This window comes from Gekko japonicus, unplaced genomic scaffold (genome assembly GCF_001447785.1).
Source record: "Gekko japonicus isolate JY-2015 unplaced genomic scaffold, Gekko_japonicus_V1.1 scaffold424, whole genome shotgun sequence".
NCBI classification, from domain to species: Eukaryota; Metazoa; Chordata; class Lepidosauria; order Squamata; family Gekkonidae; genus Gekko; species Gekko japonicus.
The window spans coordinates 404302-430680 of record NW_015165247.1 but is presented as its reverse complement, the minus strand read 5'-3'; the positions used below and the strand labels follow the sequence as shown (position 1 = coordinate 430680).

At 52.1% G+C, this 26379-nt stretch overlaps 1 protein-coding gene across 1 annotated transcript in view; it reads left to right on the top strand.

Moving 5' to 3' along the window:
- The first annotated feature begins 9059 nt into the window (after nucleotides 1–9059).
- The window catches only part of ADAMTSL4 (ADAMTS like 4), a 50238-nt gene continuing 32918 nt past the window's right edge, over nucleotides 9060–26379 (top strand). Inside the window, exons 1-2 of the mRNA XM_015410096.1 lie at nucleotides 9060–9875; nucleotides 22131–22233. Coding sequence (XP_015265582.1) covers nucleotides 9483–9875; nucleotides 22131–22233 — 496 coding nt within the window. The 5' untranslated portion in view covers nucleotides 9060–9482. The remainder of the gene's footprint in view (nucleotides 9876–22130; nucleotides 22234–26379) is intronic.

Here is a 26379-nt window from a genome sequence, read left to right as displayed (position 1 = left end):
AGTTGCAGCTGTCACCACAGTACTGGTTTTATTCTCTGTCGCTCTCCTCCTTCCCAGCGTGTTTTTTTACACACACACACCCCCGAACCTGGGCTTCCTCCATGTGAACGGCTTCGCCACCCGTGGCGGCCATTTTGTCATAGGCTCCGCCTCCCGCAGCAGCCATTTTGTAGCTGCATCCACCACCCTGTGTGAGAATCCCAAAGGTGCCCACAGCTTCAAAAATGTCGTGGACCCCTGGTCTCGGAGACGGGTCCCTGACCAACATGTATAGGAGCCAAAGAAGAGAAGGAGAGGCCCAGACCTGGATAGTCCAGGTAAGCCCAGTCTCGTCAGCTCTCGGAAGCTAAGCAGGGCCAACCCTGCCAAGTACTTGGCTGGTGTCCAGTGTTCCCTCTAAGCTGAGTTAGTGTGAGCCAGCTCAACGTTTCTTCGCTTCTGGCGCACACATTTTCGTCTCAGCTCAGGGAGGAGGACTCCAGAGCAGACTAATTGATGCAGCAGCCAGATCGCTCGCTCACCACCTTCATGCCAGGAGCTCACCAAGGAGAATTTTTGCTCACAAGACTCCACAGCTCAGAGGGAGCATGGGATGGGAGATCTCTAAAGAATACCAGGGCTGGGAGGCAGAGGCAGGGCTGTCAAGCCACTCCTCGGAATGTCCCCCATGCCCCACTTGGCGGTTGCCAGAGGTCGCCATGACTTCCAGGCACGGACACACACGCACACGCACAAATGCAAAAATAACAACAACAAAAAAAAGATGGGGAAGGGGAAGGGAGAACATCTCCTCTTTAAACATTTGGAAGGCTGTCACTTGGAGGAGGGCAAGGAGCTGTTCCAGCTGGCGGCAGAGGAGAGGACCCGAAGCAACGGGTGTAAATGGCATGCAGAAAGGCGTCGGCTGGAGATCAGGAAAAACTTTCCCACGGTCAGAGGGGTTCAGAGGTGGAATCAGCTGCCGAGGGAGGTGGTGAGCAGTGTTCCCTCTAAGCTGAGTTAGTGTGAGCTAGCTCACAGTTTCTTAGCCTCCAGCTCATGGATTTTTGTCTCCGCTCAGGAAGGATGGCTCCAGGGCACACTAATGTATGCCGGAGCCAAATCACTCGCTCACAACTTTAATGCCGGTAGCTCACAAAGTAGAATGTTTGCTCACAAGACTCCGAAGCTTAGAGGGAGCATTGGTGGTGAGCTCCCCTTCCCTGGCACCTTCCAAGAAGAGGCTGGACGGATATTTGTCAGAGATGCTTTAGGCTGGTCCTGCATTGGGCAGGGGGTCGGACTCGGTGGTCTGTATGGCCCCTTCCAACTCTAGGATTCTAGGATTACGCGATCAGACGCGCCGGCAGGACACCACGGGTCCATCCCTCGGCGCCGGCGGGTAAACGAGGGTGGCGATCACACGACGATCCTGCAGCGCGGCAAAGAAGCGGCACGATCACACCAGCAATGGCTAGACGCAGCTGCCGTGACAAACGGGGTCATTTATTAGGCATCAGCAAATCCAGTTTTCCTTAGCACAGATTTTGTGGCGCTGTAGTGCAGAATCGACGTGACTAAGCTCAACCGAGGGAATTTTGCTCCCGCGGACCCAAGCTTGCTGGGGCTGTGATGCCCTCCCAGATTCTGGGGAGGCTCCATCTCTCCAGGCATCTCTTTCAGTCCCCTCGGCTTGACAGGGGTTGAAAAGCTGCGCTGTGCTTGGGCAGCCATCGTGACCTTGCTTTCTGGCTCTTGCCTGAGCCGAGAGAGAGCTTGCTTCTCTGTCTGCTCTCCGTCCCGAACCTTTACGATTCGTGGCTCCTGTTCCCACACCGCAGTCCCAATAGGCACCCTTTGGCCCTACCCCATAATACACACTTGATAAGAGTACTCCCTGTTTTTATTGGAATACTCCCTGTTTGTATTGGAGTGCTCCCTGTCTGCAGAGTCTGGAAGAGGCATCTACAGGACAGGGCAACGCCAGGTTGCAATTTGGAAGAAGGAGCAGAGTTGGGAATGACAAGAGCAGGGGTGGCGGTGGCACCAATATGCTGGTATTTTCTTCTTCTTTTTTAAAATATATTTTATTGAATTATTAACATTAGCAAGGAAAACAAAAACAGAACATTAACATTGATGACAAATCCACCGACATGGTGGTAAATATCACCAAGAATCATAGTTATTCACATGTTTAGAAGCAGACAACAAAAATACTGAACAATCAAGCTAATAAACATTTGATAGGACATTGATAGGACATAAAAGGAGCTGCGGTGGCTCAAGTGGTTAAGACGCTGAACTGCAGGCTGTGGAAGGTCGGTAGTTCAGCAGTTCGAGACCCAGGTTGCCGCATGACAGAGTGAGCTTCCGTCTCTAGTTCCAGCTCCTGCCAACCTAGCAGTTCGAAAGCAAGAAATTGCAAGTCGATAAATAGGTACCACTTCGGTGGGAAGGGAACAGCGTTCCGTGCGCCTTGGTTTTTAGTCATGCCGGCCACATGACCACGGAAACGTCTTCGGACAGCGCTGGCTCTTCGGCTTTGAAACGGAGATGAGCACCGCAACCCTAGAGTCGGACTCGACTGGCTCTCGAGCAAGGGAACCTTTACCTTTACTTTTAGGACATTGTATTTGGTCATAACACCCAATCACAGCGTGTAAAATTATAATGCTGCGCGTGTTGAGAGGGACTGATTCGTTCCAGAATGTATTCCAGCTTTTCCGAAATTAAATGCCATCTCCCGTAAAATGAGTCAGCCTTATATGATGGCTCGTTAGAAGCAAGCCTATCTGAAATTTTAATCTTGTCCATTACCAGGTGGTTCCATAGAGCTGCGGTGGCTCAAGTGGTTAAGACGCTGAACTGCAGGCTGTGGAAGGTCGGTAGTTCAGCAGTTCGAGACCCGAGTGCGCAGCGTGACGGAGTGAGCTCCCGTCTCCAGTTCCAGCTCCTGCCACCCTGGCAGTTTGAAAGCAAGAATTTGCATGTAGATAAATAGGGACCACGTCAGTGGGAAGGGAACAGCGTTCCGTGCGCCTTGGTGTCTAGTCATGCCGGCCACATGACCACGGAAACATCTTCGGACAGTGCTGGCTCTTCGGCTTGGAAACGGAGATGAATATCGCAACCCTAGAGTCGGATTCGACTGGCTTTCGAGCAAGGGAACCTTTACCTTTTTACCATAGATTAGAGTACCAAGATCGTATACTTAATGGATTTAGACCTTTCCAGTTGGTTGCTATCCTTGTTTTAGCGGCTGAAAATAAAAGGGTAATTAACTTTTTAATGTATAGAGGGATTGAAAGTTCCTTCCAAGAATTTAAGAGTATGGTATCCGGTCGTAAGAGGATGGCATACCCTGTCAGTTTCTCGATTTCAGATGTAACTTCTAGCCAAAAAGATTGTACCGTAGGACATCCCCACCAACAATGCATATATGAGCCTATATTACCACAGTTTTTCTAACACATGGGTGATAACTTAGAATTAATTTTGTGTAATTTCATTGGTGTCAAGTACCATCGGGTATTTTCAATATCAGTGAAGTCCCAGGGAGGTGTGCCTAGCCTCCTCATTTTCGATCTACAGGAGGCGGCTGAGGATGGTCTTATTTAGGACCACATTTGACTAATTTAGTTGTTTTTTTAAAAAAAAAAATCTATTAGCAGTTCCAATTGTGATTTTAAATTGTGGCCTTTGATGTATTTTTTTAAAAAATTGTTGTTTTATTTACACCATGAGCCGCCTTGAGTTCCGCAAGGCAAAAATGTGGCTTATAAAAGTCTTACATAAATAAAATGAGCAAGAGTCCAGTGGCACCTTAAAGACTTGGGGAAAGTGCAGAAAAGGGCAACTAGGATGATAAAAGGGTTGGAACACTGTCCATATGAAGAAAGGTTGAAGTGCTTGGGGCTCTTTAGCTTGGAGAAACGACGGCTGAGGGGTGATATGATCGAGGTTTATAAGATTATGCATGGGATAGAGCAGGTAGAGAAAGAGGTACTTTTCTCCCTTTCTCACAAGACAAGAACTTGCTGAGCAGTTGGGTTAGAACAGATAAAAGGAAGTCCTACTTCTCCCAAAGAGTGATTAGCACATGGAATTCACAGGAGGTGATGGCGGCTACAAGCATGGACGGCTTCAAGAGGGGATTGGATAAGCATATAGAGCGGCAGTCCATCAGTGGCTATTAGCCATGAGGTATAGATAGGGACTCTCAGTCTGGGGCAAGTGATGCTCTGCATTCTTGGTGCTTGGGGGCGGGATAACAGTGGGAGGGCTTCTAGTGTCCTGGCCCCACTGCTGGACCTCCTGATGGCACCCGGTATTTTTGGCCCCTGTGTGACACATCGTGTTGGACTGGGTGGGCCATTGGCCTGACCCAACATTGGCTTTTCTTATGTTCTTAAGAGGGGATTGGATGGACATATGGAAGCAGAGGTCCATCAGTGGCTATTAACCATTGATAGGAGCTCTCGGTCTGGGGCAAGGAATGCTCTGTGTTCTTGGTGCTTGGGGGGGGGCAAGAGTGGGAGAGCTCCTAGTGTCCTGGCCCCACTGCTGGACCTCCTGATGGCACCCGGTATTTTTGGCCACTGTGTGACACAGAGTATTGGACTAGATGGGCCACTGGCCTGATCCAACATTGGCATCTCTTATGTTCTTATCTTCTTAAAACTAACAAAATTTGTGGCAGGGTAGAAGCTTTTGTGAGTCACTGCTCATTGTTCTGTTGCTGTGACGCACCCTGAGCCCGCTTGTGGGAAGGATGGGATATAAACTGATATAAATAAAATAAAAACAAATTATTCACACGTCGACTGGACTCTTGCTCTTTTCCGCTGCTGCAGACTAACCCAGCCACCCATCTCGATAAATAAAACGGGCGTGCGCACCGGAAGACGCGCATCCAGACGGATGGTGGTCATGGCTAACGCCTTCTCCTTTCTCTCCCAGGTCCCCCAGCGGCAGTCTCGGCAGGCGACCCAAGACGACGGACCAGGGAGCAGAACGCTCGGGGTGTGGGGTGTCTGGGGCTCGTGGTCGGCCTGCTCTCAGCCCTGCGGACTCGGGGTCTTGGAAAGGACTCGATCCTGCCAGTCTCCTTACCAGCAAGTCCCCTGGGCCGGGAGGACGGAGGCAGCGCCCCACCCCGCCCACCCGCAACAACCGCCGTACCAAGAGGAGCGGGCAGCTAGTCCGTATCCAGCCAGACCCTCCTACCCACTGCACACCGACAGGAACGTCAGGCCCGCCCTCTCTTTCCACGGCAGCGGTTCCGTGCTCCCTCTGCACAACCAACGCCAGACGCCCGTCGCCCCCGAGAGTCCTCAGAATCGGTACACGCGGCACGGGGACTTCCCCCCGGAGGAGGTACCCTCGGCCCAGTTGCGGGACACCGTCGCTGGCCTCGGGCAGGACTCCGCCCCCTCCCGTGAGGCGATTCGGCACCCGAGACCTCAGAGAAACCAGCCGGGCAGGGGAAGGCCGCCTAGCCGTGCGTCCTCTCAAAGGCCGCCACACTGGGATGTCACCGGTGCGGAGAGGGTGCCCTCGAGACACAGCGGTTCGGCTCGGTCTCCTCTGCGGGAGTCTGTCCCCTTGTTCAAGCCTCTGAGGCGGGAAGCCCTCGAGGGAGGCCTCGGCCCCGACAGGGAGCGTCACGGCAGCCAAGTAGCCGGCAGCCGGTACCGCTGGACCGCTTCCCCGACGCAGGAGTCACCGGACTCTAGGAGGTGAGAGTTTGGGGCCGGACACGTCCGAGGGGAGGGATTGGGAGCCCCCAGAGGGTGGAACCAGGCAGTCACTGGCTGTGCCTGAAGGGAAAATCTCAGTAGGGGGTTGGAACACACAGAGGAAAGGCCTCGGACAAGAGCACTTTCATGTGAGCTTGTTGTATGTGTGCTTTGTCGTTATAAGGCCATAAGAGAAGCCCATGTTGGATCAGGCCAAAGGCCCATCCAGTCCAACACTCTGTGTCACACAGTGGCCAAAAATACCAGGGGCCATCAGGAGGTCCAGCAGTGGGGCCAGGACATTAGAAGCCCTCCCACTGTTGCCCCCCCCAAGCACCAAGAATACAGAGCATCCCTTGCCCCAGACATAAGAACATAAGAGAAGCCAATGCTGGATCAGGCCAATGGCCCATCCAGTCCATCACACTGGGTCACACAGTGACCAAAAACAGGTGCCATCAGGAGGTCCAGCAGTGGGGCCAGAACTCCAAACACCCTCCCACTCTTATTGCCCCCCCAAGCACCAAGAATACAGAGCATCCCTTGCCCCAGACATAATGTCTCATCTAGACCTTGTGGCTAATAGCCACTCATGCACCTCTCCTCTTAAGAACATGAGAGGAGCCATGTTGGATCAGGCTAATGGCCCCATTCAGTCCAACATTCTATGTCACACAGTGGCCAAAACCCAGAAGCCCTCCCACCGCTGCCCCCCAAGCACCAAGAAGACAGAGCGTCACTGCCCCCGGACATAAGAGCTTAAGAGGAGCCATGTTGGATCAGGTCAGTGGCTCATCCAGTCCAACACTCTGGGTCACACAGCGGCCAAAAATACCAGGTGCCATCAGGAGGTCCAGCAGTGGGGCCAGAACTCCAGAAGCCCTCCCACTGTTGCCCCCCCAAGCACCAAGAATACAGAGCATCCCTAGCCCCAGACAGAGTGTTCCATCTATAAAGGTAAAGGTAAAGGTTCCCTTGCTCGAAAGCCAGTCGAATCCGACTCTAGGGTTGCGGTGCTCATCTCCGTTTCCAAGCCGAAGAGCCAGCGCTGTCCGAAGATGTTTCCGTGGTCATGTGGCCGGCATGACTAAGCACCAAGGCACACGGAACACTGTTACCTTCCCACCGAGGTGGTACCTATTTATCTCCTTGCCATGTCTTGCTTTCGAACTGCTAGGTTGGCAGGAGCTGGAACTATTGTGGCTAGTAGCCCCTGATGGACCTCTGCTCTATATGTTTATCCAATGCCTTCTTGACGTTGTCTATGCTTGTAGCCACCGTCACTTCCTGTGGCAGTGAATCCCACAGGTTCATGACTCTTTGGGTGAAGAAGGACTTCCTTTTTATCTGTTCTAAGCCTAATCATAATTATATGACACGGAGAGTACTCCATCTTTCTGTGTTATACCTCTGAGGATGCCAGTCACAACTACTGGCGAAACGTCAGGTCCTACAATGCCAAGACCACGGCCAGATAACCTGGAAAATCTACAGCAGCTAATCATATAACAGGGTTGAGCTAGATCTCGTACCCAGGCCTCCTAAATGCTGTGTCCATAAGTACCAGGGTTTCCCAGATCCTAGGCCAGAAATTTAACCACTACACCGGACTGGCTCTCATGCTAGCTTTCCAACAAGCTGTCTTTCTCTCAAGTGCCCTGCTCATTACTGTACTTGATAGACGTGACCTGTGTTCCAAAGGCGCGTGGCTTTTCCTGGTAAACAGCAGCAAGTTAAGGTGGGGGAGAAATTCCAGAAACAACAGTCAGGGTACCGCTGAAACAGTAATCTTTGAAGGATTTCAGACAGCCCATCTATTCCATTTCAGGAACGGGTTGCTAACTTTCCCCCCCCTGTCATTTCAGACAGACCCGTTTTAGAAACCAGTTCCTGAATATATTTACATGTTCATACAATGCCGGTTGTCTCCCATTTGGGAAGCGTGTCTGAGGTGTTGTTGACGAAAACTGCTTTCCTCAGGTCTTCAATCTCTTCTTCCGGATCTGAATCGGTATAGAAGGCTGTGTAATGCTTCCTCCAGTGACAAGTTTTTCACGTCCTTTTCCGCCCCAGTGCGCAATCTCTCCTCTTTTTTTTAAAAAAATGATATATCGGAAGCACTATAACACTATAAAAAGGTAAAGGTAAAGGTTCCCTTGCTCGAAAGCCAGTCGAATCCGACTCTAGGGTTGTGGTGCTCATCTCCATTTCAAAGCCGAAGAGTCAGCGCTGTCCGAAGACGTTTCCATGGTCATGTGGCTGGCATGACTCATAGCGCTCTCAATAAAATGTTTTAAAAAAGCAAGAAACCCTCTCAGGGAGATCGTGCGTATGGAGGAAAATGGCGGGAAAAGAAAGCGGCACAGTTTGAAATGGCCACAGCGCTTCAGAGACGGCTCCTTACCGGAAGGGAAATGCTGTGAGAAACAGCCGTCCCCGTACCGGTTTCTTCCATGATGGGCCAATAACGGAAACCATGTGGTTTAAAAAGGCAGGGGTCATTTCGTACAAAAAGAGGCGCAGGAGCTCATTAGCACAACTCATTTGCATACGCCACACACCCTGGCATCACAGGAAGTGTGTCAAAAGGCAACACCCACCGCTCAGGCTCCACTGGACTCTTTTGGATTGCTAGGTATTGCAGATCTGTCCTCGCAGAGGAGGGAGAGCTTGTGCCTGAATAAAACTTGGTCTTAAAGGTGCCACTGGACTGTTTTCGACTGGGGGGGGGGGCTCTGCAACTTACCTGGCTGCTTCTTGCTCTGACTGAGGGCTGCTGGGAGCAGGGGGCGGGGCTTGTTGCATGTGCCCGGCCCCTGGGCTCCTTACTGCCAGAGCTCCACTCCTGTGCGCTCCTGACCCCTGTAAAAAGGTAATGTGAAATCAACCTTTGTGTCTTTCAGGTCTCGTGTTCGAGAGTCTATCAAGCCGGGTAAATATGGCTATGGGAAGGTGCCGTTTGCTCTGCCTCTTCACACCGATGCGGCAGGGGCCACGGCGGAGGGAGCCGCCCCCCGCTTTAGGAGGCACCACGGGAACCGAGCGGGTGGACCTCCGCCCCCTCCGCCCCCACCTCCTCTTCCCCGGGCCACGAACCCGAAACGCAAAGCCCGCCGCTCTTCTCCTCGCGAGGAACCGGCCAGTTGGGAGGAGGAACTGCCGACTTCCGGAGCCGACCTTCGTCCTGTTCGCAAACCGAAGACGCTTCCGGAAGTAGAAAGCCCTTCTCAGGTCCGGGGGCAGGCTGGGGCACCGGCAGAAGACGACCCGGGGCCCGGAATGCGACACGTCCCCCTGGGCGAGAGTGGGTATCCCCCCAACCGGGGGGTCCTGGGGGTAGAGCCTCACCCTATAGATCCCGGCGTGGCTTCCGGAGCTGTGAAAAGCAGGCCCACCGAGGAAGGAAAGCCCCACGAGAAAGCCCCGGAGCTGGCAGGGACCACGCCAGAGTCTCAGGATGGTGGTCAGCACCCCGGCCTTCCATTGGGACCTGCGGGGGGGCCTCGGCAGCAGCAGCTGCCGCCACCGCATTCCCCCGTTGCCTCTGCAAGTGATGTTGCCCGTATCGTCTCCCAAGCGGACCCGGTCTCTGGGAAGTCAGTCGAGAGCTCAGTCCCTGCCGGAAAGGTCGCGGAAGATCCCAGCGTTTTAGCAGGAAATGTTGGCCGTCTCCCCTCTCCTGATAGCAGTCACCCCGCTCCAGGACGAGGGGAATGGCACCCGAGGAACCACAGCGCCACGCCGGAGTGGAGAGGACTCAGGATGGGGAAGAGCCACAAAACCACGCTCGAGGAACTCCGTCGTCCCGACAGCGGTTCAATGGACCTGCGGGCCAGGGCGAGGCATGCCAGTCGCCCACCCCATGGGCAAGCCAGGTCGCGGAACCAGCGGCAGAACGAGCCCCGGGCAGGCGGGCGTGGATCCGGGCCTCCTCACAGGCTCTATGTGGACCGGCCCGTGGCGCCTCGCCCGGTCGAGCCGGACGTTTGGCAGCTGCACCGGGGCGGCCCCGTTCAGTTCCACGCCAGGGGCCAAGGCCCACGGAGCAGCCCGCAGCCGGGGGCCGAAGGGTCGCAGTGGAACCTGTACTCTCCGGGGACAGAAACCTTCCACTGCGAGGGAGAAAGCAAGCAGTTCAAGGCCTGCCAGCAAGAGGTGAGGACCGTACCGTTAGTTTCGTAAGACCAGGGAAAACATCCCTTTGCTCACTCTAAGCTGAGTCAGTGTGAGCCGGCTCACAGTTCTTTAGCCTCCGGCTGACACATTTTTGTCTTTGCTCAGGAAGGATGGCTCCAGAGCAGTGTTCCCTCTAAGCTGAGTCAGTGTGAGCCGGCACACAGTTCTTTAGCCTCCGGCTCACACATTTTTGTCTTAACTCAGGAAGGAGGGCTCCAGAGCAGTGTTCCCTCTAAGCTGAGTCAGTGTGAGCCGGCTCACAGTTCTTTAGCCTCCGGCTCACACATGTTTGTCTTAGCTCAGGAAGGATGGGGCTCCAGAGCAATGTTCCCTCTAAGCTGAGTCAGTGTGAGTTAGCTCTCAGTTTTTTAGCCTCCGGCTCACACATTTCTGCCTCAGCTCAGGAAGGGATGGGGCTCCAGAGCAGACTACTTTACGCAGCAGCCAAATTGCTCGCTCACAACTTTCATGCCAGTAGCTCACACAGTAGAATCTTTCCTCACAAGACCCCACAGCTTAGAGGGAGTGTTGCTCTGAAGCACGGTTGAGAGTTGGAAGGTTGGGGTCTTGGGACGACAATCACAGTGTCCCGATGGACCTGCAGCTGCATGACAGTGTGGTGGCTGCCACGGGAGGAGACGCCAATCACGAAACGGCTGCCCTGATAGGCGGCACCAGCCACAAAATGGCTGCCACCGCTTGCCTTCCGTGAAGACCCTTGTGGTGTAGTGGCAGCGGCTGCCAAAGCAGCGTTCGTGAAAGCAGGGTTGGTCAGGGGCCTTGCTGGGGAAAAGCCCAGCTGCCCCAGTCCCTGGGGTAGGCAAGACTGACCTTGAGGGACCGAAGAGGCAGGATTCAAAATGATCTCGATAGGCTGGAACAGTGGGTGGAGACAAATAAAATGAATTTCAATAGGGAGAAGTGCAAAGTCCTACACTTAGGTACAAAAAAACCAAAGGCACAGATCTAGAACGGGAGGGACTTGGCTTGACAGCGGCACATGTGAAAGGGATCTGGGTGTTCTGGTTGATCACAAGCTAAACAGGAGCCTGCAGTGCGATGTGACTGCGAAGAAAGCGAATGCAATCTTAGGATGCATGAACAGAAGCCTTGTGTCTAGATCGCGGGAGGTGGTCGTTCCGCTCTATTCTGCTATGGTCAGGCCCCACCTGGAGTCCTGTGTCCAGTTTTGGGCACCACATTTTAGGCAGGAGGTTGACAAGCTCGAGCGTGCCCAGAAGAGGGCAACCAGGATGTTGAGAGGGTTGGAATCCAAGTCTTAGGAGGAAAGGCTGAAAGAGTTGGGTCTGTTTAGCCTGGGAAAGATAAGTTTTAGAGGGGACATGATTGCAGTCCTCAAGCATTTGAAGGGCTGTCATGCAGAAGATGGAGCAGATCTATTCTCTCTCGCTCCGGACTGCAAGACTAGATCTAATGGGTGGAAATTACAAGGGAGTTGTTACCGGCTAAATATCAGGAGAGACTTCCTAACTGTCAGAGTGGTTGAGCAGTGGAACAGAATGCCTGGGGAGGTGGTGGATGCTCCTTCGCTGGACGTTTTCAAGCAGAGGCTGGGCGACCATCTTTCAGGTATGTTGTAGGGCTATCTTTCGGCTGTGCTCCTGATTCTAACGTCTGATTCAGTATGAGGCCGAACGTCAGATTCAGTATGAGTTCCCTCTCAGTGTTCCCTCTAAGCTGAGTTAGTGTGAGCTAGCTCATAGTTTTTTAGCCTCCAGCGCAGATTTTTGTCCTAGCTCAGGAAGGAGGGATCCAGAGCAAACTAACTTATGCAGCAGCCAAAGCACTCACTCACAACTTTAATGCCAGGAGCTCACAAAGTAGAATTTTTGCTCACAACACACCTTAGAGGGAGCATTGGTCACTGGCAATGCTCCCTCTAAGCTGTGGAGTCTTGTGAGCAAAAATTCCATTTTGTGAGCTACTGGCATGAAGAAGAAGAAGAGGAGGAGGAGGAGGAGGAGATTGGATTTATACCCCATGGCCCTTCACTACCCAAAGGTGTCTCAGAGCGGCTCACAAACTCCTTTCCCTTCCCCTCCCCACAACAGGCACCCTGCGAGGTAGGCAGGGCTGAGAGAGCTCTGACAGAAACTGCTCTTTTTTCAAGAACGTTTGTTGTGAACGAGCGATTTGGCTGCTGCATAAATTCGTTTGCTCTGGAGCCATCCTTCCTGAGCTAAGACAAAAACGTGTGAGCCGGAGGCCAAAAAACCGGTAAGCTAGCTCACACTAACTCAGCTTAGAGGAACACTGGTCACTGGGGGTGTGGGGGGGAGAGAGGTATTTGTGAATTTCCTGCATTAGGCAGGGGGGTTGGACTAGATGACCCTGGAGGTCCCTTCCAGCTCTGTGATTCTATATCCGTGATGGGGTTTTTTGGACCATCATCTTCACATCCCCTGAGCTGAGCTTATGCTTTGGGTGGAAAGAATAATAGCTAGAATCAAGGAATTCCTGCAAAAAAGACCCTATGTTGCTGTGACTCCTATTCTGCAGTGGATTTTTCTGGAATTTGGCTAGGAGAAGAAAAGTCCACCATGGGGTGTGGCCCTTCTGGGCAGCCGGTAGCCAGGAGCGTCCCGAACGCTAAGGGGCCGCTCGGCTCAGGGTAGGGCCAGCACTGGCTGGGCTAGAACCACGTGGCGCCCCTTCCCCCGGGACCAGGAACGATCGCTGAGATAATTTTTCATACTCCGAAAACAAGCAGCCTTTGCAAACAATAAAGTGTCCCAATTTTCTAAGGAGGGGGACTCTGAAAACGCTAGTGGTCTCTGTTCCTTCTGCGGCTCTATGGTATTTATGAACAGTTTTCAGAGTTTCTCCATTTGGTGTGGTGGCTAAGTGCGCAGACTCTAACCTGGGAGAACTGGCCTTGATTCCCCACTCCTCCTACACTTGCACCTGCTGGATGACCTTGGGCAAGCCGTAGCTCTGATAAGAGCTGTCCTTGAAAAAGAGCAGTTTCTCTCAGAGCTCTCTCAGCCCCACCTACCTCCCAGGGTGTGTCTGTTGTGGGGAGGGGAAGGGAAAGGAGTTTGTCAGCCACTCTGAGACTCCCTTGGGTAGTGAAAGATGGGGTATAAATGCAAACTCTTCTTCTTCTTCTTAAGAACATAAGAGCACACACACGCACTCGGCTCGGATCAGGGGACACACGTCCTGCCTCTTCCTCCCTCCAGGCTGGCAGACAGAAACTGCGGGGAGATTTGTGCCGAGGAAAAGAAATGGCTGCTTTCACATGGAATGAAACACACTGAACTAGAAACAGGGTCTCTCCGTAAGTCAGAAGCAACTAAATGGCACTCAACACACACACACAGACAGACATACACGTATGCTGAGAGATGTTCACTGGTCTCCCATGCAAAGAAAGAGAGCGTGATCATAGAATCATAGAATGTTGGAGTCGGAAGGGACCCTGCAGTTCATCTAGTCCAACCCCCTGCACTCTGCAGGAGCAGAGCCGAAAGAGAGCCCTACGACATCCCCGAAAGAGGATCGTCCAGCCTCTGCTTGAAAACGTCCGGCGAAGGAGCATCCACCACCTCCCGAGGCAGACTGTTCCACGGCTCAACCACTCTGACAATTAGGAAGTTCCTCCTGATATTTAGCTGGTATCGGCTCCCTTGTAATTCCCACCCATTAGATCTGGTCTTGCAATCTGGAGCAAGACTCCTCCTCCTCCTCCTCCTCCTCCTCCTCCTCCTCTTCTTCTTCTTAGAGTCATAGAATCATAGAATGTTAGAGTGGGAACTGTGACCCCTTGCAGGTCATCTAGTCCAACCCCCTGCACTCTGCAGGAGCACAGCAGGGTTCCTGTGCACATGAGATTCAGTCTGCTCCTGGGGAGGAGGAGGGCTTTCCCTTCACCTCCTGCCTGGACCTTTTTAGCTGGAGGTGCCGGGGATTGAACCTGGGACCTCCTGCATGCCAGGCAGAGGCTCTTCCACTGAGCCACAGCCTCTCTTTACAGCTCTCCAGGGGCTCAGGCGGAGGTCTTTCCCATCCCCTCCTGCCTGGTCTTTTTAAACTGGAGATGCTGGGGACTGAACCTGGGACCTCCTGCATGCCAGGCAGAGGCTCTTCCACTGAGCCACAGCCTCTCTTTACAGCTCTCCAGGGGCTCAGGCGGAGGTCTTTCCCATCCCCTCCTGCCTGGTCTTTTTAAACTGGAGATGCTGGGGACTGAACCTGGGACCTCCTGCATGCCAGGCAGAGGCTCTTCCACTGAGCCACAGCCTCTCTTTACAGCTCTCCAGGGGCTCAGGCGGAGGTCTTTCCCATCCCCTCCTGCCTGGTCTTTTTAAACTGGAGATGCTGGGGACTGAACCTGGGACCTCCTGCATGCCAGGCAGAGGCTCTTCCACTGAGCCACAGCCTCTCTTTACAGCTCTCCAGGGTCTCAGGTGGAGGTCTTTCCCATCACCTCTGTGGTATATTTGGCTTTTGTAAGGTGCCGGAGACACGGGACAGTCTTAAGAGAGGTGAAAGCGGTTTGAGAGAGGTTTCCTTTCCCGGAATCTACACGGGAAATTCCTTCTCCTCCCAACGTTCACGGTGGCCAAACAGGTTCCGCAGGTTTCGGAAACAATGTGGAAACCTGCCAAGCTCCTTTGCCAGCCCTCGCCTCCCGCTTTCAAGCAGCCCCTTTAATTCCCTGGGAAAACCCCTCTTTGATCCGCAACCTCGGCTGACCTCTCTGGATCAGCGTTTTCCCTGCAGATAAGAACCCCTTTGTCATCAGCCCTTTGAAGTGGGCAGCCAGATAAGCCCTTGATTGAATTTCCTGCTCACACTGGAGATTAATCTCCCCAAAGGCCCTTTTTCATTAGCAGGAAGGGGGACCGTTGGGTAACCTCCCCCCCCCCCAAAGACTTCATTCTCACAAAGGCTGTTTAATGATCTCGATTCGAATCTCAGAGCAGTTTAGGTCTCTGAGGGGCTACTGGACACGAATGTAGCTCTTTTACTGCAGATGAATATGGCTCATAAGAACATAAGAACATAAGAGACGCCAATGTTGGATCAGGCCAAAGGCCCATCCAGTCCAACACTCTGTGTCACACAGTGGCCAGAAATACCAGTGCCATCAGGAGGTCCAGCAGTGGGGCCAGGACATTAGAAGCCCTCCCACTGTTGCCCCCCCCAAGCACCAAGAAGACAGAGCATCACTTGCCCCAGAGCCCCTAGCTATATCTTGTGTCTAATAGCCACTGATGGTCCTCTGCTCCATATGCTTATCTAATTCCCTTTTGAAGCCGTCCATGCTTGTAGCACCCACCACTTCCTGTGGCAGTGAATTCCATGTGTTAATCACTCTTTGGGTGAAGAAGTACTTCCTTTTATCCGTTCTAACCCGACCGCTCTGCAGTTTCATGGAGTGCCCACGAGTTCTTGTATTGTGAGAAAGGGAGAAAAGTACCTCTTTCTTTACCTGCTCTTTCCCATGCATAATCTTATAAACCTCGATCATGTCACCCCTTAGTCGTCTTTTCTCCAAGCTAAAGAGCCCTAAGCGCTTTAACCTTTCCTCATAGGGAAAGTGTTCCAACCCTTTTATCATTCGAGTTGCCCTTTTCTGCACTTTTTCCAAAGCTATAATATCCTTTTTAAGGTGTGGTGCCCAGAACTGCACACAGTATTCCAAATGAGGTCTCACCATTGATTTATATAGGGGCATTATTATATTGGCTGATCTGTTTTCAATACCCTTCCTAATAATCCCCAGCATAGCATTGGCCTTCTTTATTGCAGTCACACACTGTCTCGACATTTTCAGTGAGTTATCCACTACAACTCCAAGATCTCTCTCTTGCTCAGTCTCTGCCAGTTCAGACCCCATCAATGTGTATTTATATTTAGGATTTTTGGCTCCAATGTGCATCACCTTGCACTTGGCCACATTGAACCCCATTTGCCATGTTGACGCCCACTCGCCCATCCTTGACAGATCCCCTTGGAGTGCCTCACAATCCTCACTGGTTTTCACCACCCTGAACAACTTTGTATCATCCGCAAATTTAGCCACTTCACTGCTTACTCCCATCTCCAAATCATTAATGAACAAGTTAAAAAGCAGTGGACCAAGTACTGATCCCTGCGGTACCCCACTGCTTACCACCCTCCACTGAGAAAATTGCCCACCTACACTCACTCTCTGTTTTCTATGAACTAGCCAGTTTTTGATCCATAAAAGGACTTGTCCTTCTATCCCATGATTTTTGAGCTTACTTAGGAGCCTTTGATGAGGAACTTTATCAAAAGCTTTCTGGAAGTCAAGGTAAATAATATCTATTGGATCCCCCTTGTCCACATGTTTGTTCACCCCCTCAAAGAACACTAACAGGTTAGTGAGACAAGATCTTCCCTTACAGAAACCGTGCTGAGTCTGCCTCAATAGGTTTTGTTCATCTATGTGCCTACTAATTCTTTCCTTAATAATGGTTTCCACCAATTTACCCGGTATCGACGTCAGACTGACTGGCCTGTAATTTCCCGGATCTCCTCTGGAACCCTTTTTAAAGATGGGAGTGACATTAGCTACCTTCCAATCCTCAGGAATGGAGGCAGATTTTAAGGAAAGATTACATATCTTTGTCAGGAGATCTACAAGTTCACATTTGAGTTCTTTCAGAACTCTCGGATGTATGCCATCTGGGCCTGGTGATTTTTCAGTTTTTAAGTTGTCTATCAGTTTTAGGACCTCCTCTCTCATCACCTCAATCTGACTCAGGTCTTCCAACACCCCTCCTGAAATCAGTGGTTCTGGAGTGGGCAAGCACTTCTCATCTTCCACAGTGAAGACGGAGGCAAAAAATGCATTTAGCTTCTCAGCCATTTCCCTATCATCCTTCAATACTCCTTTTACCCCTTGGTCGTCCAAGGGCCCCACTGCCTCCCTGGCTGGTTTCCTGTTTCTAATGTATTTGAAGAAAGTTTTATTGTTGGTTTTTACGTTTTTTGCTATATGCTCCTCATATTCCCTTTTTGCCTGCCTGACCTCAGACTTGCATTTTATTTGCCATAGCCTGTGTTCCGTTTTATCAGCCTCACTGTGACTAGCTTTCCACTGCTTAAAGGAATTCTTTTTACTTTTTACAGCCTCCATTACTCTGTTTGTTAACCATGCAGGCTTTTTCCTATACCTGTTTGTGCCTTTCCTAACCTGCGGAATATATATTTTTTGAGCTTCTAGGATCGTAGTTTTAAATAGATCCCAAGCTTCCCCAATTGTTTTGACCCTTTCTACTTTTCCTTTCAGTTTCCTCCCCACGTGTCCCCTCATATCAGAGAAATTACCCCTTTTAAAGTTAAAAATGGTTGTGTGAGTCTTTTTGGCCAATTCTCTATTTGTACAAATGATGAACTCAACAACATTATGATCACTGTTTCCAAGCGGTGCAATCACCCGTTCCCTACCAGGGGCAACAGTACTCACCTAGAGTGCAGTCCTTCCTGACCATAGGGCTGCAACACATATTGGTGGACAAGTTTGTCTCGAAGGGTACCCACCAGCTTGATTTTCTTCCGGGACCGGTGCAAGTTGATGATGTAGAGCGTGACAGACCCACGGACGTAATTGTGGCTGTGAGGACAAGAGGGAGCAGCAGAGTCAGGGCTCTAGTCGGGGGGGGGCTCTCAGGTACGGAGCTCCGGAAGAGAACCTCTAGGGGGTGGGGCGGTCACGTGGTGAAGCCCCGCCCCCTTCTTTACCCCGCCCTCTGCTTCGATCCTCATTCCGTTTGGGAATGAGGATGAAGCAGGAGGGTAAGTAGCCGGGCCTTCTGACACACTTCCGGTGATGTCAGGGGGTGTGGCCTTCTGTCACTTCCGGTGATGTCAGGGGGCGTGGCATATGCAAATAAGTTATGCTAATGAGTTATGCTAATGAGCTCCGGCAGCTCTTTTTCTACAACAAGACCCCTGTAGAGGACTGTTCTCGCACTACATCGACCCATCAAACTGAAGTGCTATTGAAAGTGGTTTAAGTGCTGTATCCCTCCTTATCTAGTGAGCTTGGCCCGGTCTCTTTCTCTCTCAGCCTGATCCACCCCTCAGGGTGCTGGACTAGAGGGACCCTCACTGGTCTGACCCAGCTGGGCTCTTCTGATGTCCTTCTCAGGGGAAGGCCTCGGCCTCTCTGCCCTGTTGTTGGCCCTCCAGAGGAACTGGTTGAGGTCACTGTGTGAGACGGGATGATGGACTAGATGGACCCTCCCTGGTCTGACCCAGCAGGGCTCTTCTGACGTTCTTCTCAGGGGAAGGCCTCGGCCTCTCTGCCCTGTTGCTGGCCCTCCAGAGGAACTGGCTGGCCCCTGTGTGAGACGGGAGGCTGGACTAGAGGGACCCTCCCTGGTCTGACCCAGCAGGGTTCTTCTGATGTTCTTCTCAGGGGAAGGCCTCGGCCTCCCTGCCCTGTTGCTGGCCCTCCAGAGGAACTGGCTGGCCCCAGTGTGAGACAGGAGGCTGGACTGGATGGACCCTCACTGGTCTGACCCAGCAGGGCTCTTCTGACGTTCTTCTCAGAGGAAGGCCTCAGCCTCTACGCCCAGTTGTTGGCCCTCCAGAGGAACTGCCTGGCCCCAGTGTGAGACAGGAGGCTGGACTGGATGGACCCTCACTGGTCTGACCCAGCAGGGCTCTTCTGATGCTCTTCTCAGGGGAAGGCCTCGGCCTCTCTGCCCTGTTGCTGGCCCTGCAGAGGAACTGGGTGGCCCCTGTGAGAGGCGGGATGCTGGACTGGGTGGACCCTCACTGGCCTGATCCAGCAGGGCTCTTTTGATGTTCTTGTGCCCTCGAGGGATCCGCTTCCTCCCTGGGGTCTCCGGTGGCCAACTGTTGCCCTCAGGAAGCTCAGCCCACATGGAGCCGCTGCTCATGAGGATTAGAATGCCAGCTCTGGGTTGGGAAATTCCTGGAGATTTGGGAGTGGAGCCTGGAGAGGACAGAGTTTGGGGAAGGCTGGGAGCTCAGGGAGGGGATGTGCTACCTTAGGGTCCGCCCCCTTGGAAGCTGCCCTTTCTCCCAGGAGAACTGATCTCTGTAATCTGTAGATCAGTTGTAACTCTGGGAGATCTCTAAGCCCCACCTAGAGGTTGGTGACCATAATGAGCATGTGAAAGACCTCCTCCTGAGACCCTGAAGGGCTGCAAAGAGGGGCTATGGCTCAGTGGCAGAGCCTCTGCTTGGCATGCAGAAGGTCCCAGGTTCAATCCCCAGCATATCCAGTTAAAAGGACCAGGCAGGAGGCGATGCGAGAGACCCCTCCGCCTGAGACCCTGGAGGGCTGTAAAGAGGGGCTGTGGCTCAGTGGCAGAGCCTCTGCTTGGCATGCAGAAGGTCCCAGGTTCAATCCCCAGCGGTATCTCCAGTTAAAAGTACCAGGATGTAGGTGATGTGAAAGACCTCCGCCTGAGACCCGGGAGAGCTGTAAAGAGGGGCTGTGGCTCAGTGGAAGAGCCTCTGCCTGGCATGCAGAAGGCCCCTGGTTCAATCCCCGGAAGCATCTTCAGTTGAAAGGACCAGGCAGTGGGTGATGTGAAAGACCTCAGCCTGAGACCCTGGAGAGCCACGGAGAGAGGCCATAGCTCAGTGGCAGAGCCTCTGCTTGGCATGCAGAAGGTCCCAGGTTCAATCCCCGGCGGTATCTCTAGTTAAAAGTACCAGGATGTAGGTGATGTGAAAGACCTCCGCCTGAGACCCGGGAGAGCTGCTGTCAGTCTCAGCAGTCAATCCTGACTTTGATGGACCCCGAGGGTCTGATTCAGTGTCAGGGAGCTTCATATATAAGCATTAAGAGGCAACGCAGTTTGCGGCCTGCCACGTCACTCCCTGCATATGCTGGGGAACATCTTGATCTTCCAGAGCAGTTTTATTACTACTATATATTGCACGTCTAGCAAAAGAACAAACATTGTCTGAAAATGTCAGTGCGGGACAGAGTGAATGAATACAGTTAATGAGCAGCGGGGTCGGACTGGTGCATGAAGGACCACTTAAAACTTTGTGAGCCTGCCCGAGTGTTACGGAGGCCCGGCCTCGGGTCCCCCCACCCTTTGAGATCAGGCAGGGGACAATGTGGGAGGGGGTCTTCTCGGTCGTGGCACCCAAACCCCTCCACGACCCATCCTTCTTCCCCCATGTTTTAACTGCTGTTTTTTACCTTTTGCACTTACCGTACGCTTTGGTTTCAACATTTGAACGACGTCTTTGTGTGTTGGTTTTTAGTGGCTTTCCAAGGTAATTCGCACGCTTAAATGTGTCGGCCACCCCAGTGGCTCTCTCGGGGCAGAAAGTTGGGGTACGAACCTTGTAAATAGAGGATAAAGAAATGATGGGGCTGGGGGAGGAGGGGAGGGGAGCGGGTTCAAGTAGTCCTTCTAGATATGAGAATGAGGGCGCAGTGTCCTACTTCCACTTCTGACATGCTATGGTGCGTGTGTGCAAAGGTTAAACTAGTTTGGTGCAGTGGTTAGGAGCGTGGACTGTAATCTGGGAGAACCGGGTTTGATTCCCCACTTCTCCTCCACATGCGTCTGCTGGTGTGACCTTGGGTCAAAGTTGTCTCAGAGCTGTTCTCTCAAGGGCAGTTCTCAAGAGAGCTCTCTCGGCCCTGCCTACCTCACAGGGTGTCTGTTGTGGGGAGGGGGAGGGAAAGGAGATTGGAAGCCGCTCTGAGACTCCTTCGGGTAGTGAAGGGCGGGGTATAAATCCAAACTCTTCTCTCTTAAATGTCAGTGTAGGTCAGAGTTTCCCCAGCTGGGGGTCAGGACCTCAAAGTGGGCTATGACTTTCTCTCTGGTGGGTTGGGAGACCAGGAAAGGAGGAGGAGGAACTGGGTGAGCTGAGAGAGGAGGTTTCTGGTAGCTGAGGGGCAAATTTGGGTTTCCCCCGAAATGTGGTACAAACAGGCCATGAATTACTTCTTAGTAGGGAGTTCCTGCTTGGCCTGTAGAAGGTCCCAGGTTCAATCCCCGGCATCTCCAGTTAAAAAGACCAACTGGTAGGTGATGTGACCCTGGAGAGCCACTACTGATCTTAGTCGGCAGTGTGGACCTTGATGGACCAGTGGTCCGATCCAGTATAAGGCAGTTTCAAATGTGATCAAGACCCACGTGGGCCCCCATATGTGGCCAGTGGGGACTCCATTTGGGGTGGGGGACAACCAGTCGTGCAGTCCTGCCTAAAGTTGCTGCAGGTGTTTCGGAATTTGCAAGAATTGAGCGCATGCGTACATGAAAACGGCAGCGAGACTCTTACACGCTCAAAAATGGAAGTGTTCGACAATGCCAACAATAGAGAAATGGCTGATGGGGTTGTTAGAGCTTGCAGAGATGGCTAAATTGCTTTGAACAGTGGGACAGTCTGCCTCGGGAGGTGGTGGATGCTCCTTCTCTGGACATTTTCAAGCAGAGTCTGGACGACCCTCTTTCGGGTATGTTGTAGGGCTGTCTTTCGGCTGTGCTCCTGCAGAGTGCAGGGGGTTGGACTAGATGAACAGCAAGGTCCCTTCCAACTCTAACATTCTATGATTCTATGATTAGAGAAAAATCAATTTCTCCTTTTATTGACAATTGGAAACCCTTTATAGACTGTTTTTTGGCATTATGGAAACGAATGATCTGATGATTTGTGGATTTGATGATTAAAGGGGGGGGTAATAGATAGATAATGTGGGGGGAGAAAGCCTTTTTTTAGAACAATGGAGTAAGTGTTAACTTACCTGTATTTGTCATAGAGAAAACCGGACACCTCTTTTATATACGTATTGCCTTTTTTCTTTTTTCGGTTGTTTGTGTACTGTTGTTTTGCTGTTTCTGTACTCTTCAGCAGTGTTCCCTCTAAGCTGAGTCAGTGTGAGCCAGCTCACAGTTTTTTAGCCTCCGGCTCACACTTTTTTTGTCTCAGCTCAGGAAGGAGGGCTCCAGAGGAAATCGATTTATGCAGTAGTCAGATCGCTCGCTCACAGCTTCAATGCCAGTAGCTCACAAAGTAGAATTTTTGCTCACAGGATTCCACAGCTTAGAGGGAGCATCGCTCCTCAGTGGTTTTCTTTTTAGTTTTTATCTTTCCGTTAAAAAAGAATCTTAATAGAACTCATTAAAAAAAATAATCGTGGGCTTGTGCAACTGTCGTGCTGGGGTGTAATCAGAGCGAAGTCACGTTCTCAGAGGCGGTAATAACGTGAGGGTCTCTTCCTCTCTTCCTCAGCCGTGCCCACCCGATCGGCCAGATCCCCGCGTTGTCCAATGCGCTGCCTACAACCACCAGGAATTCATGGGACGCTTCTACCAGTGGGAGCCCTTCAGGGACGGTAAGTGTTCGGCGTCTCCGATGGAAGGTTGGCAGCTGTTTTTTCCAGGAAGGATCTTTGTGCTTTCGATGAGCCACAAGGGGACCGGGAGAAATTCAGCAGGCAGAAATTAAGAACATAAGAGAAGCCAGTGTTGGATCAGGCCAATGGCCCATCCAGTCCAACACTCTGGGTCACACAGTTGCCAACAATACCAGGTGCCCTCAGGAGGTCCAGCAGTGGGGCCAGGACACCAGAAGCCCTCCCACTGTTGACACCCCCCCAATGCAGAGCCTCACTTGCCCCACACTGAGAGTTCCTATCTATCCCTTGTGGCTAATAGCCACTGATGGACCTCTGCTCCATATGCTTATCTAATTCCCTCTTGAAGCCATCCAGGCTTGTAGCCACCCACCACCTCCTGTGGCAGTGAATTCCAGGTGCCTCCCCATAGTCTCTTTCCAAGCTCTCTATCCTCCAGGCCCCGGCAGTATTGGAGCCGTGCATTCCACCTGCCGACCCCACCGCAGGCTGACCGGGGCGCCCTGCCAGTTGCCGTGTCTGTTCTATGTAACGTTCTGCTCCGAGGAAAATGGGTTGCCCGTCTTTGCAGCCTAGAAATTTGGGAAAGCTGAGCTGTGTGTCAGGAAGCTGAATTATCCCATTCATTGCTTGTTTGGAACAGAAGCTCCACACACAGGGTCTGTTCAGAGCTCGCTGCGTAGAACTCGGGGGCATCCAATGAAGCTGATGGGGCAGTAGATTCAGGATGGACAAAAGGAAATACTACTTTACACAGGGAGTGATTGAAATGGGGAATTCGCTGCCAGAGAACATAACATAAGAACATAAGAGACGCCAATGTTGGATCAGCCCAATGGCCCATCCAGTCCAACACTCTGTGTCACACAGTGGCCAAAAATACCAGGGGCCCCCAGGAGGTCCAGCAGTGGTGCCAGGACACTAGAAGCCCTCCCACTGTTGCCCCCCCAAGCTCCAAGAAGACAGCGCATCACTTGCCCCAGAGTCCCTATCTATACCTTGTGGCTAATAGCGACTGATGGACCTCTGCTCCATATGCCTATCTAATTCCCTTTTGAAGCCGTCCGTGGTTGTAGCTGCCACCACCTCCTGTGACAGTGAATTCCATGTGTTCATCACTCTTTGGGTGAAAAAGGACGTCCTTTTATCCGTTCTAACCCGACCGCTCAGCAATTTCATGGAGTGCCCACGAGTTCTTGTATTGTGAGAAAGGGAGAAAAGTACCTCTTTCTCTACCTGTTCTTTCCCATGCATAATCTTGTAAACCTCAATCATGTCTCCCCTCAGTCGTCGTTTCTCCAAGCTAAAGAGCCCCAAGTGCTTTAACCTTTCCTCATAGGGAAAGTGTTCCAACCCTTTTATCATTCGAGTTGCCCTTTTCTGCACTTTTTCCAAAGCTGTCTTGATATTTTCAGTGAGTTATCTACTACAACTCCAAGATCTCTCTCTTGATCAGTCTCTGCCAGTTCAGACCCCATCAATGTGTATTTATATTTAGGGTTTTTGGCTCCAATGTGCAACACCTCGCACTTGGCACATTGAACCCCATTTGCCATGTTGCCGCCCCCTCGCCCATCCTTGACAGCTCCCCTTGGAGTGCCTCACAATCCTCACTGGGTTTCACCACCCTGAACAACTTTGTATCATCTGCAAATTTAGCCACTTCACTGCTTACTCCCAACTCCAAATCATTAATGAACAAGATAAAAAGCAGTGGACCAAGTACTGATCCCTGCGGTACCCCACTGCTTACCTCCCTCCACTGAGAAAATTGCCCATTTATACTCACTCTCTGTTTTCTATTAATTAGCCAGTTTTTGATCCACAAAGAACTTGTCCTTTTATCCCATGAATTTTGAGCTTACTTAGGAGCCTTTGATGAGGAACTTTATCCAAAGCTTTCTGGAAGTCAAGGTAAACAACATCTATTGGGTCCCCCTTGTCCACATGTTTGTTCACCCCCTCAAAGAGCACTAACAGGTTAGTGAGACAAGATCTTCCCTTACAGAACCCATGCTGAGTCTGCCTCAGTAGGTTTTGTTCATCTGTGTGCCTACTAATTCTTTCCTTAATAACGGTTTCCACCAATTTACCCGGTATCGACAGTTGTGTCATCTCCCAAGATACTCCGGGTTGGCCATGGATCGAGATCAGAATGTTTGGGACAGGCGAAAGCCGCGTCCCTTCATGTCATTCACTTACGAATTCACTGCCATAAAATACACGGGTGGCTGCCCTGCGAGACAACCTTTTTGAGCGTAGTAGCGAAATGGAGCCTCCTCATACAGAAGCAGTATACCTCCGACGGCCAGTTCCGGGAGGACGGGCAGGGCCGTCGCCTCCGGCCCCCTTTTCCTTCTCCCCGAGGGTCTGAGCGGCTGCCTGAGGTGATGTCACCCCGCGACCCGAGGCCAAAAATCTTATTTGTGCTGAGAGATGCAAGGCCGCTTGGAAGCCGTACTCCTGGCTTGGGGCGCTGGCCAAGGCGAAGGGCCGATTAGGGATTTCCAAAGATCCCGTCTCCAACCCCCAACCCCCATTGCTGCCTATTTTGCCCCCCCCATCCAGGTTGAGAGGGGGTGGATGCGAGGGAGGACTTCTCCCAGCAGTCCGTGGGGAAGGCATCAGCCGCTGTCAGCTCTCTTTCCAGGAAACCACCCTCGGCTTCTCGGCTGTAGCCTCAACGGCATAGGAAACGGCGCTGGCTGCCTTCAACACTGGAGAAAACACGGAAACGAAAGAGGAGCGTGGGAGAAGGGAGGAGAGCTTTGCACGCGCACTAAGGCACCCTTTCTCCTGCCCCCCCCCCTCTTTTATAGAATCATAGAATGTTAGAGCTGGAAGGGACCTTGCAGGTCATCTAGTCCGACCCCCTGCACTCCGCAGGAGCAGAGCCGAAAGAGAGCCCTACAACATACCCGGAAGATGGTCGTCTACAGAGGTCATTTCGTAGAAAAAGAGGCGCAGGAGCTCATTAGCGTAACTCATTAGCATAACTTATTTGCATATGCCACACTCCCTGGCATCACCGGAAGTGTGTCAAAAGGCAACACCCACCGCTCAGGCTCCACTGGACTGTTTTGGATTGCTAGCTATGGGGGGGGGGAGAACGTGCAGATCTGTCCTCGCAGAGGAGGGAGAGCTTGTGCCTGAATAAAACTTGGTCTTAAAGGTGCCACTGGACTGTTTTGGACCGGGGATGCTCTACAACTCACCTGGCTGCTTCTTGCTCTGACTGAGGGCTGCTGGGAGAAGGGGGTGGGGCTTGTTGCATGTGCCCACCCCCTGGGCTCTTTACTGCTGGAGCTCTGCTCCTGTGCGCTCCTGCAGGAAATGACCCCTGGTCGTCCAGCCTCCGCTTGGAAACGTCCAGCGAAGAGCATCCACCACCTCCCGAGGCAGTCCGTCCCACTGCTCAACCACTCTGACAGTTAGGAAGTTTCTCCTGATCTTTCGCCGGTACCTAAACCAGGGCCTGATCTCAACAGACCAGTTTGCAAATAATCTGAGTAGGGGATCCCCAGAAGAGGTCGAGCCCTGGCTGCCTGGGTTGCCAATCTCCAGGAAGGACCTGGGGATCTCCCGCTGTTAAAATCGATCTCCAGATGGACCAATTCTCCTGGTAAAAATGGCTGCTTTGGAGAGTGGGCGCCGTTATATCCCAGTGAAATCCCTCCCCTCCCCGAGCCCAGCTCTCCCTAGGCTGCACCCTCCAAATCTCCAGGTATTTCCCAACCCGGAGCTGGCAACCAATGTTGCCTCTAAGCTGTGGAGCCTTGTGAGCAAAAATTCTGCTTTGTGAGCTCCTGACATTCAAGTTTTGAGCAAGCGATTTGGCTGCTGCATACACGAGTTTGCTCTGGAGCCCGCCTTCCTGAGCTAAGGACAAAAAAGTGTCAGCTGCAGGCTAAAAAACTGTGAACTAGCTCACACTGACTCCGCTTAGAGGGAAGACTGCTGGCAACCCTGCCTGGCAACCAGTGCTCCCTCTAAGCTGTGGGGTCTTCTGAGCAAAAATTCCACTTTGTGAGCTACTCCTGGCATGAAGGTTGTGAGTGAGCGATCGGGCCGCTGCATCAATTAGTGTGCTCTGGAGCCGGCGGCTCAAAAACCGTGAGCTAGCTC